This window comes from Marmota flaviventris, chromosome 6 (assembly GCF_047511675.1).
Source record: "Marmota flaviventris isolate mMarFla1 chromosome 6, mMarFla1.hap1, whole genome shotgun sequence".
Classification (NCBI taxonomy): Eukaryota; Metazoa; Chordata; class Mammalia; order Rodentia; family Sciuridae; genus Marmota; species Marmota flaviventris.
In genome coordinates, this window is record NC_092503.1 from 55,836,475 (window position 1) to 55,859,509 (window position 23,035).

Sequence of the window (23,035 nt, forward strand, 5' to 3'; positions counted from 1 at the left end):
ATAGAGTCACTATTTGCATTATGATTAAGAGTGTCTATAGGAGCTGGGGTAATTAATTAAAGATATTGTATCAAACTACAACTAAAAAATAAATATATAAAAAAAGAGTGTCTATAGACCTTAAAACTAACTATTTGCCTGGTCAGAGCCTGGCTCTGTCAAGGCTCCACTACTTATCAGCTATGGTACCTTGGGAAAGTCACTCAATATTTCTGTGTGCTTCATTCTCATCTATAAAATCAGGATAATTGTGGTACTTTCCTGTTTGAGTTGTGAAATAATTTAGTTAATATATAGTAAAGCATGTAGAACAATTCCTGATACGTTAAAATACATAAAGCATTAGATAAGTGTTTACTGATGCTATTATTAATCCCCTGTGAAGGTTCCCATCTCTAAGAAGATTGGAGAAAATGTTGTCAAAATTGTTGCTAGACCTAGTTTCTCAGTGTGACTAGATTTGTGTTGTCTCCAAATTCACCTGCTAGGGTTCTTACTGTATCATCATATCCCTCGTCCCTGACCAGGCTCAACCCCAACACCCATCCACATCTACATCCACCCACACACAAAGCCTTACCTACCTCTTTTGCCTTTCTAGAATTAAAGATCTATTCAAACCTTCTCTTTAATATTTTAAAAGAAAGGATGCATAAAGATTCACTGTAGGTAATACCTAAAATGAGGACTTGATAGCCTTAGTTAAAATTTGCAATTACAAGCAAAAAATTTAGAACAAGATCCTATTTTACATTTTCTTGTTCCCCACAGGGTGCTTTCCAGCCTTCCTACAATTTGGATCCATAAGATTTAGGCAACTTGTTAAATAATAATAAAGAGTTTAGGACTTTTCTCATATTTTGTTTCTGCTGCAATGTAATTTGGTTACCTTAACTTCATTTTCCTAGGAAATGAAAACTTCTTTTTTAAAATTACTAACCTTTCTAATTACTGAAGATCACTTGCTTGGTTAAGGGTAAGATATACCAGTAAAAGAGGTAAAGTTGTTCTTTTGCAAAGAACCTGATTTGTCTTATTTTGAAACTAATGAAGCGTAAAAAGGGACCTCTTACAAATTTCTGTTCAGAAGCTTGAGAGGCAAAGATTTTTAAGTAATATATTAACTCATTATCTTTGGTTATGATAACTTCATTAACTTAAGTTGATTCTTTTTTCAAAACTAAGTCTTAATTCAATGAACAATACTAATTTTTAGCATTGCTTTTTTACCACATTCAAGAACTATACTTGTATACTATTTATTTATGCTATAACATAATCTATTTGATTAGTACTCACAAAGGCATTCTTCTACCTATTAATTTATCTTAACATTTTGCCCATTTTCTTTCATTTTAAATGATGCCATTTAGTCTTTTATGACAACCATTTGCAACACTTTAAAAAGAAAATGTGTTCTAGAAAGTATTGCTAGCCCCAGTTATAGCAGAAATTATAAAAGTTCAATCCTCATAACAAAAGAAATATGACATCCTAAATTAAAGCCTTATTATTGCCTAGAATGATGATGCTTTCCTATTAATAGGAAATGACAAGATTTTTGCTGATGGCATTCATTTCTATTTACTTAAATGCATTTTTAAGTCATTTGGATTTTTTTTAATCCTTTCATTCTCTAAACTTCTTTTCTACCATAAAGACAAATAATTTTTTTTACCATTCTCTCTTATTACTATCATCACCAAATAGTATTGCTTCATCCAAGCCATACAGTTTCTATTACAATTGCCATCAACTACCAAAACACTTTAAACTATGGCTTCCTGTAGAGCACTTACCTAGCATACATACTATACCTGAGTTTACCAGCAATAACAACAACAACAAAAGAGGGAGGGAGGGAGGGAGGGAGGGAGGAAGGAAGGAAGGAAAGGAAGGAAGGAAGGAAGGAAGGAAAGAGATAGTAGAAAGATCCAGAGAGAACTAGATCATCAAGCCTTATAACTTTCAAGTATCACTTTTTAAAACCAGACATGGATTTCTCTAGTCGTTTCTATGTTCCCTGCTTTCTCAGTTGAATTCCTTCCTCCCCATCCCTTTCTTTTCAATAAATCCCATTGACCAGTTTTAAAATTTAGATATACTCATAGCAGTTTTCTAACTTGGTCTGACTGATCCTGTGAAGGTATATTAATCCTCTTTTCCCTTTACTTGTTGGCAGGGGGCTTGTGCATGACAGCCGCCATAACCTCCAGTTGAGGGGCTTGGTGGTGCTGCTTATTTCGAAAGCAGCTGGGCCCAGCGGAGTGAACACTTCACAGAACTATGACACAGTCAGTGGGATCTACTCATGGTAAGAAGAAATAACTCTTCCAATATTGTTCTCTAGATTGTGTTTTCTTTTACTGAATACAGGTCAGTGGAAATCACTGTTTAGCCCTTTGTCACTCTCTGATTCAAAGACAGAGTAAAATATATTGTAGGTTTCTAAAAATGGATTTTTGCTGTTCCTAATGAGTCTAATAGTCTTGGCCAGCTCCGTGTATACCTCTCGTAAATTTCGCCACACATTTGTATCAAATGCTTTCATTTCTACCTTGAGCATTTAAAATGTTCTTCTCATTACCCCCCTCTCCCATAATGGACTGCTGCATCTCTGTAGAGATGCCTGTGTCACCTAATTGAAGATTTGTGATTTTTAAACCTACTCAGAGTGCTATCTAATTGTATAAAGACTAATGCTACTCCCATTTTAGGAGAAATAGTCTACTTTAGTGCTATTCTTTCTATTTGATTTTGAGTGGTTTTTTTAAAATATTTGTTCAGTTGTCAGTGGACCTTTATTTATTTTTTTATACGCAGTACTGAGAATTGAACCCAGTTCCTCACGCATGTGAGGCAAGCAAGCGCTCTACTACTGAACTACAACCCCAGCCCCGAAAAAGGGTTTTTACTAGGTTACTACAATAAGAAATTTTTATATCTTATACATTTATAAAAAGTAAATTTATAAACATGTTTCACTCATTTTTTCTGCATATAAAATAAATTTAAAATCTTTAATTTTTTTTTAAAAACTGCATATATTTTTAGTAAGAGTATATCAGCAATAATTTGATTTAATCCTAACAATATGCTTGGCATTGGGTTAACAGCTTGTATAGAAGTAACAATCTGCGAGTAAACTTTGGCATGTGAAGTTAAAACCACCCTAAAAACATGATGACAAGGAAGTTTTTCTCACAAAAAGAAGCATTTCTAGAAACTTTGACTTATGGCTAATTGACCTTGTTTATTTATTGTAAAATCAATACATATCTATGATTTTTTGTTACTTCTAGCAGTCTTATCCATAAATATTTTCTTGTATACTATTTCGAGATGACTATTACTTGCCATGTGTGAAGTCCAATGACCCTTTCTCATTAACAAGCAAGCAAAGAAAATTACTGGAGAGGCTAAAAATGACCACTCCTTTGGCCAGTATCATTTTACACATCTGTCTTTATTTGTCCATATAAGTGTCATCCCTAGAAAGGGTATCTGGAGATCACTTTCAGTTCTTACTCATTTGGAAATAATTTATATTTGTTTTATGCTTTCAGGTTACTAATTATTCTTATGACAGTTATCATTTGATCCTTATAATATTCAATAGCTAGGAGTTGTTATACTCATTTTTCTCTTGAAAACATTTTTAAAACTTCAGACTTTTTCAGGTGACATAGCTAGCAAATGGGGAAAGCGAAGTTCTACTTCTGGATCTCTTCTCTCTAAATCTCTTGTGTTTTTCCATCTTTCTGTTCTCTTTCACATAATTTATTTTACCTCTACAAGTTATTAATACTAGTTATTAAATTGGTATGACAAAAACGATCTTAGTATAAGGATGTCTTAAAAGCTGGGTTCAGTGATGCTTGTCTGTAATTCTACCTACCCAGAGGCTGAGTCAGGGGGATCAAAAGTTCAAGTCTAGCCTGGGCATCTTAGACCCTGTCTCATAATAAAAATAAAAAAGACTGGGGATGTAGCTCAGTGGTAGAGCACTTGCATGTGCGAGGCCCAGGGTTTGATCCCTAGCACCCCCCCCACACACACACACAAAATGTTTTGAAAAACTTACAAATTGAAGGCAGCTTGGGAAATCTTTAATATATGTACATTCTTCCCTGATACCTACTGGAATCGGAGCTCAACATTTTAGCCTTTAAACTTTGTAGAAACTCGTGGTTCAGATTTGTTGGGGTTATAGGAGAAAATACATAAAGATTTAGAATGAATACTAATAGCCCTTTGATCCTTGGAAAGCAAATGAACTTCATATCACCTAACATCCTTTATATCTGCTTATCATCTTGTATCTACTTGTATTATTTGGGTAACTACATATGTATAATGAGTACCAGCAATTATCTTTAATAACCTTTGGAAAGTACTGCTCGATACAGTATTTATTGGTTGCGTAAGTGAATCATCCTCATTTTATAGAAGAGATAACCATTACTCAAGTTAAAACTTGATGAAAATTTTTTAGGTAGAAAGTGGTAGAGTTGGATTAAAATCCTGTTTTTATTCTAAAGTGTGTAGCCATTCTACCCTTGAGGGGTTTTTAATCTATATGTACACTGTGATGTTACCCCATGTTTCTGATTTCTTATCCAGCCTCTAAAAAACAATTACATTGCTTCTGATCCTTCCCATAACATAAATTGGTAGATGATGGTTGTAATTTGAGCAATCTGAGTAAAAGAACTTTGTGAAAAAGAAGGTATATATTATGGACATAAAAATTTTCCAAATAACATAAGTAAGTTTTATACTGAAGTATATAGAATTCCCTATACATTTAGGGAATAGTTCTGCATATAATTCCAGGCTATTTTCTATAATCAAACTTAATCTAGTAAGCCATTGGTGTGTTTGGTTGTTTTACACACTTGTTAATGTGAAAAAGTAATTTGGTACTTTGAGAAACCATTAATTTGTTTCTCTACCCCTGAAGTCATTTGTTTGGTTTCTGCTTCCTTAATTGTTCAAGTGTAACTTTTGCTGGAGGCTTGTATCTATAATGCCACAGTGAATTATTTAACATTTGAGAGAAGTACTGATTTGGGAGCTTTTTAATTCACTTCCAAACTATTGGGATTTACATTGTTGGCCTTTTTCTCTCATAAACTTGACTTTGATGTCATCTAATGGGCCCTTAGTAAATCACCTAAGGGCCCAAAAGTGAGGTGTTTTCTTTTGTTTGGCCTAAGGATATAGCTGGTGCTGTGGATGTGTCTAGTGACTTGTCACATAGTGGCCAAAAGGGGTATAAGTTAGGCTAAACTGTAATAACTACACTTTGAAAAACAGGCAAGAGAACCACATTTATAAAAATGTACTATAAATATCCACCATAGCCTTTTACTGAGAAGACCATTAGTTTAGGTTTCATTTTACCAACCCTAACTTTTAAAATATTGATTGTAAAGCCACTCAAAAAAAAAGTATTACTAAATTTTCAAGTATCCCTAGCCATAATTGGGAAAAATGCTTACTATTTCCCATTTTATTAATGTAGAATATTTTTATTTTTGTACAAAAGATAAGATCATTATAATATAAAATACATGGTATCAAAAATAAACTTTTCTAATGTAACATGATTATTAAGTTTAAAGAAATTCAGGTGAATTTTTTTGACTAGTGGTCCAACTTTCTCAGTTGCTTTACAAGAACTGGCTTGGTTTTTTCTTGTATAACTAGCATTTGAAAACAGACCACAAACTAAGAATGTTTTCCTTCTACCTTCATTCCCTGAAATTTCCCAACACCTTCACTGTGGCAAAAGAGACTGAAACAAGTATAGTTCCTGTGTACCCAGCTAGGCACTCCCGGGATTATCTGAGTCTTATGACTGAGATGTAGCCAATATAGTATGAGTAGAAGTGATACTATTTTCTGACCATAAAAATCTTGCATTTGTAATATTCCTTAAGCATATAATCTTGGAAGTGACACATTTAAGATGAAAGATAACTGTATCCCTATACCCTAGTAACTCACAATGTGACCTTTTGGAAATAGATTTTTTTATAGAGGTACTCAAGTTAAAATGAGGCCATCAGAATAGGACCTAATCCAGTGTAACTGGAGTACTTATAAAAAGGGAAAGTCTGATCACAGACACACTCATATACAGGGAGGATGCCCTGTGAACTAAAGATGGCCATCTACAAGCCAAGGAGAGAAGCCTGCCTGGAACAGAATTTTCCCTCATAATCCTAGCAAACTCACATAGTAGGGAATAGAGAAGAAGAGATGAGATAGAAAAGAAAAGTTGAAATCAGGGCTCTGTTGTGGAGAAACAGTGGGGAGCCATTAAAGAGGCAGAGAATAGACTTGGAATCTGAAAATAGACTGCACCATGGACTAGCTGCTTCAGCATGTACTTCAGAGAATGATTTTTAAGAATTAAATGAGTAAGGACGGGAAGTACATCTCCCAGTACATGCCTAGCATATAGGGGATAAGGCAATGCTTCAACCCTGAACACTGTAAAAACAAACAAATGAATGCCTTAGCTGCATTAATATGTCTGTGCTATGAAACATAATTAGCTGATGCTTAGAAGATGATCCTGAGAACGGAGGTCCAAAAGATAGAAAATCAGCCAGTGAGTTAGGCAAGAGTTGAGAAGGAAAACACGGATTTGGAGGGTTGAGGGATTTTTGCTGAAAGGCTTGGTTAAAAATTGAACTATTCTCAGACCCATTAGGTCCTCTGATTTCATGCTTTTTTTTTTTTTTTTTCCGCCAAATTTCCCTAAGTCTGGCCCAGAGTTAAGGTCTAATTGTGTGCAGTCAAACAAAAAGTCCCATGGTCAAATAAGCATGAGAATGTCAGGTAAATAACAGTTAAAAAGGTTTCTTCATTTCAGAATTCTCAGGAGTTATGTACATTTGGTACATCCTGAACCTCTAAGAAGATATGTCCTTTCCTGATTATTTGACTTCAGAACCCTTTAACTACTCTCAGCAGTGCATCTTATGGAATCCTGCAGAAGTTCGGTAAATATTATTTTATTTCAGAGTACCTAACTTTGAATCCTAATGGGAATTTTGTGAGGTAGAAATACACTTTCACCAATGAGAAAACAGGATCATAAAAGTGAACTGACTTTCTGAGGTCTCAACATGAAGTGATCAAGTAGGGAAAGAAATATGTCATATTGATTTTTAAGTTGCCTGAGTTCAAATCCTTATTCCATCCATCACTTATTAGTTGTGTGACCCTAGACAAGTTAGGACAAGTTAGTCTCTCTGCTACAAAGCTCTGTTGGGCAGATTAAAGAAGGTATAATATGCTGGACGTGGTAGCTAATACCTGTAATCCCAGTGACTTGGGAGGCTGAGCAGGAGGAACAGGAGTTCAAAGCCAGCCTCAGCAACTTATTGAGGCATTAAACAACTCAGTGAGACCCAGTCCTTAAATAAAATGCAAAAAAGGGCTGGGGATGTGGCTCAGTACTTAAGCACCCATGGGTTCAGTTCCCGTACCCCCGGCCCCAAGAGAAGAAGGTATAATATTTAAAACACTTTAAACAGTACCTGTTATGGAGACTGTTTAGTAAGCATTGCCTCTTGTTATTCCAGATCCCTGTCATGTTGCTCTGTGTCCTTCATGAGATCCATCACTCTTTCAGGGCAGGTACTTGGCTTTGTGCACCTTTGTTGACCAGTGCCTTGGACATCATGTTCATTTAAATCTTTGGATGACTGGATCTTAGGTATAACATAAATGTTCTAAACCAAAACAAACATTTGAATCATATCATATGTTTTACCTTTTAAGACAAGTTATTATGTAAACCATGTTATTATGTGAAGTATTATATATAATGTAACTTTTTCTTTTAATTTTATTTTGTTTATTTTTGTGTGTGGTGCTGAGGATCAAACCCAGCACATCACACATGTGAGGCAAGTGCTGTACCACTGAGCCACAATCCCAGCCTGTAATATGACATTTAAAGAAAGGAAAAGTATTAGTGAAATATCACAAAAAAAATCCAACATAAAAAAAAATTGTGGAATATCAAGTGATTTTTTTTTTTCCTACCTGAGATTTTTTTTTTCCTACCTTGCTATGGTCTGAAGTAATATCCTACATAATACTGCACCTTGCTAGTGGAATTCTTAAATTGCATTAAATATTTATTTTCTTGATTTTTTTTTTAAATTTTAATTTAATTTAATTTTTCCTTCATGTTTGAACCTATTCTTTCTTTTACTACAATTTATTTACTCCCCTGTATTATCTGTGGTTTCCCTTCTGGTACCTATAAGGCTTGAAGTTTTTCTAATAGTTTGTAGACTGTTCTGGGTTTATGTTGTCCTTCATTCCATTTCCTAGAAGCAGCGGAGGGAAGAGAATAAGTTACTGTGAAGACTACTTTAGGGGTGGTGTACCCACTATTGTCAGAGTTGAAACAGAGCAACTCGCTGGGCCACATGGAAACTCAAGGCATACCTGCCAATTTTGAGGCAAGACCACTAAATTTAATTACAGATCTGCAATGCCCTGGGACACATATGTTCATTTAGGGAAGTGTTGCCACCTTCTTCTTGCCAATCTTGCTCTTTTTCTTTAAAGATCAGTTCAAATGTAATTTGAATATGTGAGAATGAAAAGTCAATATGTCATAAATAAAGTGATTGTTGGTATTTGTACTTTTAGATAGCCTGGTGTCCAGAATACAGAATGACATGTTAAATCATGGCAATTTTATTTGTAAACAAGCACTTTTATCCTAGTACTTATGTGACTTCTGGGTGGCACATGAGCTGATGAATAAGAATAAAATTGAAGGGGCTGGGGATGTCACTCACTTGCCTAAGATGCTCATAGACCTGAATTCAATCCCTAGCATACATTGAGACACATTCACACACACAGAAATAACATTATAGATTGAAAATTTTTATATTTGTTTGAAATATGGATAATAGAAAACTGTGTCTCTATGTGCTGTTAAACTGCACAGAGGATCATATACTATCCCAGCACACAGGTGGCAATTGGTGACTATTTGATCACGACTGACTTCTTATTGCTAGTAGTATTTAATCTTGGAGCAGGGAAGACCTTTCTAAAGAGGTCTGAAATTATAAATGACAAGATTAACATATTTGACTGCACAAGCAATAATTTCTTCAATGGAAAAAGTTCCCATAAAGTCAAAAGACAAATGCCAAAATTACAAAATTCTGCAGTATACATGACCAAGGGCCAAGTTTTAATCTACAAATCAGTAAGATCTTATAAATTAGGAAGAAAAGATAATATGACACAAACAGACAAAGGATATGAAAGGTTGGTAGCTTAGAAGTACATCCTGCTATTAGAATAAGAGTCCTAGAGTCTCTAGTATGAACTGAACTTTTATCTTTTGGCCTCTTTGATCCTATGATCCTAGGAAAATGTATAAACTGTGGATTTTTTTTTCTAATTAAGAAAAGCAGGGATAAAGCCAAGTGATATTTTACCATCTATGTTTTTTTACCATTAATTTCTTAACAATTGTGCTCACTAAACTTGGTATATTATTCAAAGTAATGGTATAAATTCTTAGGTAATTGTTGGGCTTTAAGAAGTTGTCACAAACCGCATTATAAATATGTCAGATCTAGAAAAAAATCAAGCCACTGATCTTAACATTACTTTTTCCTTAAGTGAAAATTAATCTAACTTGGTGTTAAAGGAAGTAGATGTAGAGTGTTTAGAGGCCTATGTGAAATAAATAATCTGAGGAAGGGAAGTAGAGAATATAAATAGCTGTGAAAAGAGAGGAAGGTTTTTGCTGCTGTTGTTGTCTCCCTATAAACTTGTAAATTTTGGCTGGACTTGGTCTCAGCTGTAAATATTATACTCCATAATTTATCATTTTAATATGGTACTAGTTAGCAACTGATGACTTCTAATTATATTAACGATAGGCTGTGACTATCAATCCTCACCTTCACTAGGCACATTCGAGTTGTCTAGTACTAAAAAATGCCAAACAAAATTAGCAAACAGTGTTTCCCTTGGGCATTGATCAGATCAAAAAACATCTTAAGAAATGAGACTTAGGGCTGGGGTTGTGGCTCAGTGGTAGAGTGTGCTTGCATAGCACTTGTGAGACACTGGGTTCGATTCTCAGCACCACATAAAAATTAATAAATACAATTTTAAAAGATATTGTGTCCATCTACAACTAAAAAATATTTTAAAAAAGAAATTAGACTTAGTAGGAACACATTGATTAGTTATTTAGGGCTCAATTACATAAATATGAAAGAAGCAATATAGAAATATGTAACATTCAAAAAATAGATATATTGGTTGTTGTATTTAAGATAACGTGTAATTGCATAAAAGAGTCTAAAAGAAAGCTTGTTCACCTGATAACAACAGTGGTTGGGAAGCTTGTTCACCTGATAACAACAGTGGTTGGGAGCAAATATAAGGAAATAATCAAAGGGAACTTTATTTGTAATATTTTAGTTTTTAAATAAAGAATGCATTTATATTATTTTGTATATTTTAAATTATCTCAAAATTATTTTGTACTTGTGAAACAATGAAAACCTATATAAAAATTTTATTGTATTGTACTATAAAAACCTTAGAAGTGAGGAGTATATATTGACTGATTTTTGAATGATTATGCTAAATAATTGAACTTAGTGTCAGCTGTTGAAAATAATTTCAAAAGATATCTCAGCTACTCTACGGATCTCAAGAAATGAAAGCATAAGCAGTTTGGTTTTGTATTCCTATTGATTGTATTCCACTTACAACAATAAAAATAAACTCCATACACAAATCTAGCAATATTACTAATTCATTACAAGCAGTACTTATTTTCTTCATTAACTTTTTATTGTTATTTTCAACTTACACAGCATGCACAAATGCAGCAATTATATGTTGAGCAAGAAGGGGAAGGCTCTTTATGTTCAATGTACTGTACATCAGAAGTCATTACTTCACCAGAGCTTTTAGAAAAACACAAAATAAGATCAGCCTCTTACAAAACAAGTATAATTAACAGCAAAAAGTAGGTGGGCTAAGCTACTAATCGACTCAGCTGAGAGTTCGTTTATTGTATATAAATAACATGATATAGATTAGCCTGCCTGACTACATCACAGAAAAAAAAAAACCTGCATAAATTGTTTTGTTAATGGTAAACTTTTTTAAGATCTTTTTTTCTTTAAGGAGGGTGTTAAGTTGACTAGTAAAAAGCCAAAGTGAGTGTCCAGTCTCTATTCTAACTCTTAAACAGTGCTTAAATTCTTAACATTCATCAGTAAATGTTAGTTCTTTGTGATAGAAGACCTATAGTCACTTAAATTGTCTAATGTGGTGTGTGCCTCCAATCCCAGCTACTTGGAAGGATGAGTAAGAAGGATCACAAGTTTGAGACCAGCCTGGGCAATATAGCAAAACCCCATCTTAAAAAAAAAAAAAAAGCCAGTGGCAGTCTGCTCTATAGCTTCATGACTTAACACTGATCCTTTGGGCCCAAACTCAGGGCACCCCTATTAGGAAACAGTGGGTTGTAATAGAGACACAAGTAAAGTGCCAGAGAACTGGGATGTTTCAAATCTGTAAAGCATTAGTTATTTGACCTTAAGCAAGTAACTTAACTCTGCTCATCTATAAAATGGAGGTGATAATGGGTTTCATACCAGGAGCTTAACTAATATGACACTAATGTGGACAACATTATCACTTTAGTGGTATGTAAATCTTTGTACATATCTAATATAACTTATCCTGACCACCTTCTGTCTGCAAGGTGCAGGACTGCACATTGAGGAAAATGTAAATATGAATAAGAAATATCTTTAACTTCAATGGCAAGGTAAGGAAATAATGTATGCATTCTTGATGCTATTGATACAATTTCTAGAATTTCATTGCTAGAGCTATATCTGTGTTCACTACTGGGTCCACCAACTGACCCATGTCCATAGTCAATTCCTTGGTTTAACTAAAGACAAGTAATCCATAACTCCCTTCATACAAGATGCTAGGTCAGAATTGGCATCTATAGGTGGTTTGGTGCCTGAGGAAGTCTTTTCTCACTATGCTCTTAAAGACTGCATAGATGGTTTGCACAGATAATAAAGGCAAAGAGGGCAGATTCTTGGATAGTTACCTCTATCTTTAGCATCCTTGCTCTCTGAATTTGCTAGTATTTTGAGTCAATGTTTCCTGTTTTGAGTCTTTGTTTTCCCTATTGCCTCCTTTTCTCAAGTTTTTACATGGAGTAGAAGATCTTAAATACTTCATTTGCATTCCATTCCCTACAGGATTAAGTATATATTCCTTGACATAGCAACAGAAGTAAGAAGCATGGTGTGGGATTCTCTTTGCCCATCTTAGAAAAGGGTACTTGCAAGAGCATAGCTGATCTTTTGTAATTGCCTAGGCTTGATCAGATAGGAAATGCGGCTGAGGGGGCCCAAAATGAGGGGCAAAATAATGATCAAGGAACTGGAGGTCATGATGAGTCAGATTGTAAGAGCAGAATTAGTAATGCAGTGAGACAGCTGAGAAGTTAGGAGGTTGTAGTTAGAGAATAGAATGCTTGAAGATTTCAGAGGTGGAACAGTTCTGAACGGATGTTTCAGTAATGCCTAAGAGTAGGTTTCATAGAGTACTGTGGAGGTCAACTTGAGTAGAAATAGAAAGTACATGGTGGGTTTCACATGATTGGATTCAACCAGGAGAGCAGTACTGATAAAAATGCCAAAGACTTCAATGAATGCAGAATGCCAGAAGAGGCTGGCTTCAAAGGAACAGTGGCTTTTACCAAGATGATGAGGAAATAATGTGAGTCGTAGTCCCACCTCTCAACTCCTCAGTTTTAGCATTAAAGTTAAACATAATTTACTCATGATGATAGAGGATTCATATATCCTAGGAAAAGCCATAACCTAGAGGGAATATTCTGTGAATTCTTAAAACAATCATTGTTTTGTAATGACTGATTTATGTACATGTTTTCTCAAGTAGGTCAAGTAAGTCTTCAAGAGGTCAGGGCCCATCATAGTCATCTTTCACCCTACCACCTCTTCCATCATCGAACCCTCTATTATATTTCAAAACTTCTAGGTACTTCTTAACCATCTTATAGTGATTTATTTGCCTATTTTTTCACTGTGCTAGATTTGTTCATTTGCTTATTGATTGATTCATTCAGGAAACATTTGTTGAGCATCTGCTGGGTACAAAACTGACCATAATATAGAAATATAGTTAATATGTAGAATAATAATACAGAAATATAATTAATATAGTTAACACATTTAGGGTTTTCTATAAGTCTAGTACTATTCAATGTTCTTTATATATATTAACTCATTTATTCCTCACAACATGGTTAAGAAAAGACTTTTGAGGGGAAACAGGTTTAAACAAATTTAGTAACTTATTCAATTTATATTGCTAACAAAGGCAGAATTGGAATTCAAACCCTATTTGACGTAGAATCCATGTTCTTTTCAAGATTAGGGAGCCTCTGGATTAAGTGTCCTAAGTATACTTTCTTACTCAACTCAACATCTATCCACAGCACTGAGCATGAATTTTTAAGTTCTGAGTTTGATGATATTGAATTGTATAGTTTGGTAAAGACCAAATTCCAAACTTTTTCTATGAATTCTTAAAACGATTATTGTTTTGGAATGACTAATTTATGTACATGTTTTCTCAATAAAGTAGGTCTCCAAAGCCCTAATATCATAATAGATACTTCAGTGCTCTTGTGTATTATTCTTGATTTATTTAAACAAAATTTCCTTCTGGGATTGAATATGGATCATGGTAGGCTATGTACATCTTTAAAAATTAAGAAAAAACTTTAATGTTTGTAGGTCATATCTCTTTTGCTGCACATTTCCTTTTACTGATTTATTCTTTATCTGTTGTGGAATATTAATACCTGTATACTTTCTTTGATAAAGGAACCACTTTTTAAAATCAACTTCTGAGCTAAGTAGATGTTCTGCCTAATGTTTTTCTTTTATAGTTGAAGAGCAAAATATATGTCATTTGTTATTAGTTCTAAAATGCTCATTGCTACAAATTTTATATTAAAATTATTATTTATACTCATTGGAGACACCATTTTAAGGCAACACTTGGATGATTATGTACCTACAAGATTTTCTACTGTCCATGGGTAATTTGTATCCAGCAGTAACATGGCACATGGATTTACACTCCGCTCCCCGCCACACACACACAGTGCACACACGTGCATGCTTCCTCCCCCGCTCTGTCCATATATTTGTGTGTGTATATATGTAATTACTTTCATTATTTATTGCAAATAATGATGGTACATATTTTTAGAGGCTGTGCAAAAAGAACCAACAAACTGAAGTGCAAAATAAGTTTCCACCCCTTCTTTCCAAAGCTGTAGTTAATCACTTGAACACTATCCAATATAGTAGAAGCTGGCAGACTTCTCTTTGCAGCAGTCTATGTAAAATGTTTATAATTTACAGCTTATTATGCCATGCAAATGACTGTGTTCCCAGTGAAGAAGAGTGAGAAAATATGGCTGTGAAATTATTTAACTCTCTTTTGTTAGTTATTTTCTGGCAATAGTAGAAGGATACTTTGCACTTAAAATGCATTTTTGTATTTAATTTTATACCATTCAATTCAAAACTTTATAAATAGGAATTTAGTTTTTATCTCTCTATATAGATAGGCCAGAGAAATTTTAATTTAACAAAAACAATAAGCTAATATCAGAACTGTTAGAGTATTTAAATGGAATAGTATTAGGGTTTAATTCAATTGATGGCTTCAACTTTGCAAAACCTGTTTCTGTTTTGACACACCTGCAGTGGTTAATAGGCATCTGTTATTTCCAAAGTTACCTTCTGCAAACTTTCATATTGTCTGTAGCACTTTGGCTGAAAGTTAATCCTCCTTAGGAGCAATTAGAGGGGTGGTCAAGGGAACTTGGACCTCTCTATAATCTGTTGAACATATCCACTCACTCTTAGTTCTCCCCTTAGCATTTTCTAATTTTATGGATTCCCTCCATTAGATTCATGAAGCCCTAAAGTCAGTACCATATAATCTCTTGTGGTCACCGTTACCTCTCTGCCTGGTATCATACTACAAGTTTATACCCAGTAAATACACCTTAGGTCAGCCAGGAAAGTAGTTAAGTCTGGCTTTTAGATGCCATGCCTTATAATGGACCTTCCAGGAAGGAGGTACCTAACAGAGACATGTAAAACCATAGGAACTGGTGTTTAAAAGTCTATCTAGACTTTTTCCTTCTAATTCTTCTACTCTATTTGGGAGGAGAAGAAATTTCTATTTGATTTATACATCCCTGAATATAAAAGAAAAAAATACATATTTAAATGTTTAAAACATTCAAAAATATGTTTAATTTTTCTGTTCTGGCTTGTTTTAGAATTCATGTAGAAGCTGACTTGGTAGCACTTGATGAGGTCCTATTAGCCAACCACATTCTTTTTAACTTACGCAAATCATCCAATATTGAGTATATTTAAATAAGAAAAATTTGCACCTGCAATTAATGTTTTTGAGAAATAATGGATAACTGTCTGAAAGAAAACAGGATTTTTATGTCAATATCAAGGCACTGCCATTTTTATTGTGATTGTTCTTTTCAAGGAATTCTGGGATCTAAAAACTTGTCTTTTATAACTTAAGAGGAGAATTTGTTTCCTTCTTCAAACCAATTTTTAAAAGTTAAGCAATCTTAACTTGCAGCAATCTTAAAAGTCATCTCAGATTGTGTCAAAAGTGAAGAATTGAATATAATGGTTTGTCATGTTTTCTTGGCTGCTGATTTTTGGGTAAACAGAAACCTAGAATGTGCTGGACCCAACCCGGTGGGAAGGAGAATGGGTGCCTAGTGCTGCTCTCCGGTGACCTCTTCTGGCCTCCTGTTAGATGTGTTGTTGAAGCCCAAGGCTACTTCTTCCTAGACTGCCTTAGAGAGAAGACAGTGGTCTGGGAAAGTGATGGGAAATGAGCCACCGGAGACTTTGTTATGATCATCTTCCAACCTCCTATACCCAGGACTAATTTTACAGTTTTTGTACCACCTTTAAAAAAAAATTCTGCTTGTGAATTAGACATAACTCTTCTATGTTTATATATGAATACACTACCAGTGAACTCCACGTCATGTACAACTATGAGAATGGAATCCTAATTCCATGTATGTATTTGTCAAAATGCATTCTATTATCATGCATATCTAAAGACAAATTTAAAATTTTTTAAAAGTCTGCTTATGTTTTTATGTATAAAATGATGACTAGATTTTGTTTTATTAGATACACTTGTAACTGCCAATCAGAGCATCTCATGACCATGAGATAACCACTGTCACATCATAATAATGAGTTTAAAATTAAAAGTTTTATTAACAGCTGTACCTTTTTCCTGGAGTGAATGGCTTTCCTTAGACATTTTTAAAGGGGGAAATAATCACATGTATGAAGAATTCTACATTCTGAAAAATCCTTAAAATTCTGGGCACCTCAGATTAGGAACCATTGGTCTAGATGGTATCATTAAACAGTAAGTGCTCCTTTAGTGTTTTGTTTTTGTTTTGCTGTAGAAATGGATTCACTCTATTAGATTCATAAAGCCCGAAAGTCAATACCATATTGTCTTTCGTGGTTGCCATTTTCTCTGTACCTGCTCTTGTACTGTAAGTTTATACCCAATAAATATGCCTCAGGTCAGATGTGAGTGAGAAAGTAGTTAAGACTGTCTTTTAGGTGGCCATGCCTTATAATGGGCCTTCCGGAAGGAGGTGCTAATTACTAATTTAGTACCATTTTTAAACAGTTAAAGATGACTCCTAATCAGAATTCAGAGTTCTACTGCATGCATATTCTTTTGCACCTTGGTAAAGTAATAAAACCTTAAGTCAAACCATCATAAGCTGAAAACCATCTATATATCATAGCCATAAATAGTAGCTGTACTAGAACAACTACTAGAATGATATTTCTGTTATTTTTTTAAAAAAAGCTTTTGAAGGTACCTTATTACACCTGAACTGCACTGAGTACCTACCAAAAAATTAAATCAATCTATCCTCTCAAAGTGTATTATCTCTTACAGGTATTTTGAGAACAGACACATATTAGGTATATAACATAGTAGAAAAATTAAAGTCGTTTATATCTCATGCTTTTGTTAGTTTAAGGGAAAGAAACCAGAATCCTTATCTCATTTACCTGGGTAAAGAATAAGAAGAATAACCAACAAAATTCAAATGTTAGTAATGGCAAGTTATCCAGTCAGACTTATAGTTAACATTAAGTGGTTAATATATTCATCTATTCTGAAATATGATTGAATTTATGTTTATGTAACCAGAAAATGTTCTCCTTAAGATATTTCTTTTAGCTGGGTACAGTGATGCATGCCTGTAATCCCATTGGCTCAGGAAGCTGAGGCAGGAGGATCCCAAGTTCAAAGCCAGTCTCAGCAATTTATCAAGGCTCTATCCTGTATCAAAATAAAAAAATAAAAAAGGTTGGGGATGTGGCTTAGTGGTTAAGCACCCCCGGTTCAATCCCTGGTTAAAAAAAACAAAAACATGATGCACATGATCTGAACTGTTCTAGAACATACTTGCTGATTTTATTTTGTAAAGCCTATCAGTAAAACTTCAGGATGTTTTCTAACTTGGATCAACTTTTGAAAGAGATTTCTTAGAATTGTATATTTATGTATATATTATATTTGATAATCTGAGGTTAATATTTCCCTTTCAGCCAATTCTCTCTTAATCACATTCTCAGGATCTCTCTCTCCTGTGGGTCTTGCTAGGTAGAATTCTTTAAGTCTCACACCAGATGTTACTTCTTTGCACATTCCTTTTGATTTCCTGTCCAGTCCTTTACTAATCTAGCCGTCAGCTGTTTGAGCACAGAGCTATGGTTTTCTTCCTTTTTTTTTTTTTCTTTTTCCTTGATGAATTCTCAGAACCTATCACATGGCCTGACATAATAGGTACTCAATAAATGTTCATTAAATGAAAGCAAGGGATTTTGAATACTCACTACAATTGTAGTCTGTTAATAAAATATGGTGAAATACCTTTGAGTATTATTCTTCTAACTCTAATGTATTTTAACATTTTATTAATAGTAGTTTGATCAGGCTTTAGAAGATCACTTTACTGCAATTATTAACTCTGCTGCTAATTCAGATGTTGTTAACCACTTGTCTGCTGATTTAGCAAAATCCATTAAGTAGCTATTATTTAGCAGTAGACATCTTAATGTTTGTAACTTACTCCAAGATCTGCCCTCCTGACCAGATTTTTTTAGTTATATCTGCAAATTACAATTCATGAAATAACAATAAGTGTGGGTTTGTCATGAAGATTAGAAACAAGGTTATTTTTTTAAGGAAATAAATATTTATAATAGTCCATGAGTTTATAACCAAGTTGTGCACAAAGGCAGTATAAAAAATGTTTAAAAATAAGTTGATGTAAATGAGGCATTTCAAAGTATAGGTTGGTGCCTCATCATTAACTTTAATTTTGTGACTTTTGTCAGTTGATGTCACAACCTTAGTGTTATTTTTAAAATAGTTTTTTTAAGAGTATTTAATTAAGTAAATGTGGTGTTTGCTTATTTCAAACAGTGTGTCTTTGTTCCTGTCAAAGCCATGTTGGCAGGGCATTGCTTTTCTTTTCCCCTTTGTTAATATTCTGCGTTAGATAATGGTCTCACAAATAATAGATTCCAAGGACCTTTGATCCACCATTACTGTAAAATAAAATGCAACTTAATTTTTTTCTGGGCATAATGGTTTTAACCTTGTGTACTAATTTGACTGTGCTTGTGGGGGCAGATCCTTAAATGAGACGCAAATGAAGGAAAAATTGCTAATGCTGCCACTGTATATCTAATGAGCACTGTGTAATAAACCATAACCTCTTCGACATTTCTCTGGAAAGCGGCGTGATTATTTTGGATGGCTAGCCCTTTGTGGATGGCTCATTACCGTCTGGCATAATATGTATTGATAGAGACTGTAATTGTCAACTCCTATTTGACATGCTGCCTCTAATAAATATGACTTGCATCACTGGAGCCCACTAATGGTTATATGGGAAACTGTAATTAATGGGAAAAAATATATTTGTAGGTTTAAAAAATATATATGTATGTAAAATGTCTATAGAAGATTGTCTGCTGTCTCATCTTCCTTCCCCCTAACCTCTTAGATTATTTGAAGCTTCCCCCAAGGATTGGTGCTCTTTTATTAATATAGGGTCCAAGATGAGATAAGATGTGTGTATGTATAAGAAGGAGGAACAAAAAGAAGCATCTCCATTGGTAAAGAAGTAACAATATGAAAAGCTTCATCTACCTATGTATAAGACCCTTAAGACTGTAGTTTCTACACCCAGGTTCAGCTCCTGAAATTAATGCTGTATAAATAGTCTTGACAGTCTCTTATGATTCACCTTTCCCATGACTTTTTCAGCTGTATTTTTCTAGCTTTATTCTGATAAATTCTATGTTCTGTAATAAGGGAAGTAAAAGAATACCTAATAGGCCATAGTAATGAAATAGTAATGAAATGTGAATCACAAGGATATTAAAGGTCCACAGAATACCTCACACAATATCTGGGGTTGAAGATTACAAAGATTGAAGATTGTAAAACATTCAGTTCTAGTCAATTTATAATTTCTGAAAACAATTAAAATGTTAAGAGAATAATATTTCTGTTGCCCAGTGTATAATTATAATGTATTCTGAACTTTTAGACAAATAAGTATAATGTTGGTTTATATGCTGTAATTCATGATTTTAATGAAATGGAATCCTCAGCATTGTACATAAAATTAGACATGAACACATATTTCTATTTCCTGGAGTAGAACTAGGAAATGATATGAAAATTAGGCAGTTCTCAGGTTTCTTCTTAGGCATGTCAAGTCTAATGTAATTTTCAAGCTAAGAAACTGGAGACCCAGAGAGACAAATAGAAATAATTGTGGGTAGAGAAGATCTCTGTTCTTCCACCCATAGTTTTGAGGCCTGGTCATGATCTAAAGTTCTTGACTTCCTTGAACCCCCGTGAGTACACTGGGACTAGAGGGCAGTACCATTTTCCTATCAGAGTTGTTGTCAGGATGGGCGGGGGAGCAGAACTGTGTATGTGTAGTGCTTAGTGTAGTAGTTTGGGCACCTAGTAAGCAATAGACAAATATTTATAAATATTTTCTTCTTTTTGCCCTTTTATTCTCCCTTGATCCTCTATCCTCCACAGATGACCACATTTCTAATCTAGTACATTCTCTATTTGCTGAAGAGTGTCTTGTCCCTGAAACACAGACTTTCAATTTTGGTAGGTAATATTAGCTACCACTTATTAGCAGCCAGGTCCTGTTATAGTTTTCTTACATGGATAAACTCACTGGTTCACAATAACCCTAAGAGGTGGGTACTGTTATTTAGCCCCATTTAACCAATGGGAAACACTGAAACAACGATGAAGTTAACTTGCCCAAAATGACATAAGGATTTGAACTAACTCCAGAGCCACACTCTTAGCCACTTATACTGCCTCTACCAGGCATCCTTTCTCATGTTCATACAGCAGAGAGAAAGAACAGGTTCTGTAGGGTTTTAAAGAGGCCTATACCCCACCTTCCTCTGTAGAGCTGAAATTGTCCTTATGTGACACACCTAATGTAGCTATTAGTGGTAGGAATGTATTTTGGGGGAAGAGGCTTGGCAAGGCATAAGAAGGGAGAAGCAACTCTGCTGTAGGAAGCCAGGGTAACAGGGAACTGATTAATAACTATCCTTGTGATAGAACTGCCCAGTAAATGACAAATACTTGCATTACCTGCATTCACCATGCTGTCTCCTCTGCAGGGGATAATGTTCCCATCTTTCTTCATCTGACTAACTTATGTCTAAGGTACATCTCTGCTGTCATGTTCTCTAAGAAATCTTTCCTGATCCAAGGCTGGGCTAAGTACTTTTTTGGTCTACCACAGTGCACTGTGCATAAGTCTGTGCCAACATGAGTGGTGATGGTGTAATAGCTTCCTGAACTGAGCATTGTGCTGAAAACATTTTACACGTTATCTTATTTACAGCTCCAGATCATTCCAAAAGGTCAATAGTGATGGCCCTTTTATAAAGATAAGGGCAATAAAGCTGAGAGATGTCAAATTATTTAACCAAGATCTACATAGCTGTAAGTAGCAGATCTGAGATTTAAACCAGGTCTTACTCCAAACTCATATTCATCTATTCTGAAATATGATTGAATTTATGTTTATGTAACCAGAAAATATTCTCCTTAAGATATCTAGATGTGGTAATGCATGCCTGTAATCCCATTGGCTCAGGATGCTAGGCAGTATATTTACCATATGTATTGATATTATCTGCTTTTATCTTTCTCATAATCAGATTAACTCATCAAGAACTACACTGTCTTATTCATCTTTTACCCCAAATCCTATCAAAATTGTACATTTGAGGTGAAAGAAACAGAATTACATATTAAAATGTACTTATTTTTGCTAAATGTACTTGAATTTTAAATGTGTTATGAAATAGCAGAATTAAATGTAATTTCTTTTGACTTAATACATTATAAACTGTAAAAATAATATACAGATGTATCTAGGAAGATATTGTGAACTAAATTGTGTCCTTCAAAGTTTACATATTGAAGCCCTCACCCCATTATTACTGTATTTGCAGATAGGGCTGTTAGGGTGGCAGTTAAGGTTAAACAAGGTTATAAGAGTGAGGTCCTAATGGGATAGGGCTGGTATGCTTAAAAGACAAGGAAGAGACAACACAGAGTTAGTTCTGTATCACACTGTGCAGGCACTGAAGAAAGACCATATGAAGACACAGTGGGAATGGGGCTATGGGCAAACCAGGAAGAGCCCTCAACAGAAAGTGAATTCCCCAGCACCTTGATCACAGACTTCTAGCCTCTAGAACTGTGAGAAAATAAATGTGTGGTTAAGCACCGATCTGCAGGTTGTTTTGTGTTATTGTTATGGAAGCCCAGGCAGTCTAATGCAGTAGGTTATTCTACACTTTCTTGCTTTAGGATTTAAATCAAATATTATTTGAAGAAATGTTCATAATTGATAATTTAACATGGTAAATATCCAATACCCATAGGTAGGGCCATATGACAGCTCAAAATATGCCATTAATAATAATAATAATGTTAATAACTTTGAAGAAGCATACATAAATAGAATTGCTTGTATTATTAGGAATTCAGAACAACAGCCTCTTATCATGAATCACCTGAGGAATAGCCCGGCCTCCTTCCCTTCCCACAGTAGGAGCACCACAGCTTCCCCACCTCTTTCCTCTCAGGATTGCTGGCCCAGTCCTTTCCCATGGAGGAGGGCTTATGGAAAGGCAAGATCTGAACAACTGAAGGGCAGTTCAATTAGGAACCATCACATTTTTTTAAAACTAAGGCCACAGAAAGCTGAGCAGGTACATGTTTATCTTTTAAGAAACTTTCCAGAGTGTTCTCTGTATCCCCTCCCCTGTTAGAGAAGTCTTTTCTGCATTCTTTTCTTTGGAATGAGAAGAAGACAAAAGGCTAAGTTTGCTTCATTTATTTCTCTGCTATCCTCAAACTGAATTAACTCTGTAAGGCCACTATGATTAATAAGTAGGCCTCTTTTTTAGTCCACAGCAGGGCACTTGTGACCAGCTGAAAGTGTGCTGGTAAATTAGGTAGTATAATGACTTGACATTCCGATAATTAACTGTCAGTGAATATTCTTCTGTGGTATCTAAGACCCAGCTATCAACTCACATTTCTTTGGTTTAGGTAACCTTACTTGAACAAAATGTAAAGTAAGAAGCATGTTAATTTTCTTTTGTCTGTGTGAAAATGACTTTTTGGAAGATAGTAGCAATTTAATCATTTTTTTCTTTATTTTTCCAAATCATTTGGAGAAAATTGGGGCTGTGGGGAGAAGATG

The 23,035-nt window shown here is 34.6% G+C and overlaps 1 protein-coding gene across 4 annotated transcripts in view; it reads left to right on the top strand.

The window, feature by feature from the left end:
* Positions 1–23,035, top strand: part of Pdss2 (decaprenyl diphosphate synthase subunit 2) — a 280,419-nt gene that overhangs the window by 112,601 nt on the left and 144,783 nt on the right. For all 4 annotated transcript variants that reach the window (XM_071613166.1, XM_071613167.1, XM_071613165.1 and 1 more), the window contains one exon: positions 2,183–2,314. In XM_071613166.1, coding sequence (XP_071469267.1) covers positions 2,183–2,314 — 132 coding nt within the window. The remainder of the gene's footprint in view (positions 1–2,182; positions 2,315–23,035) is intronic.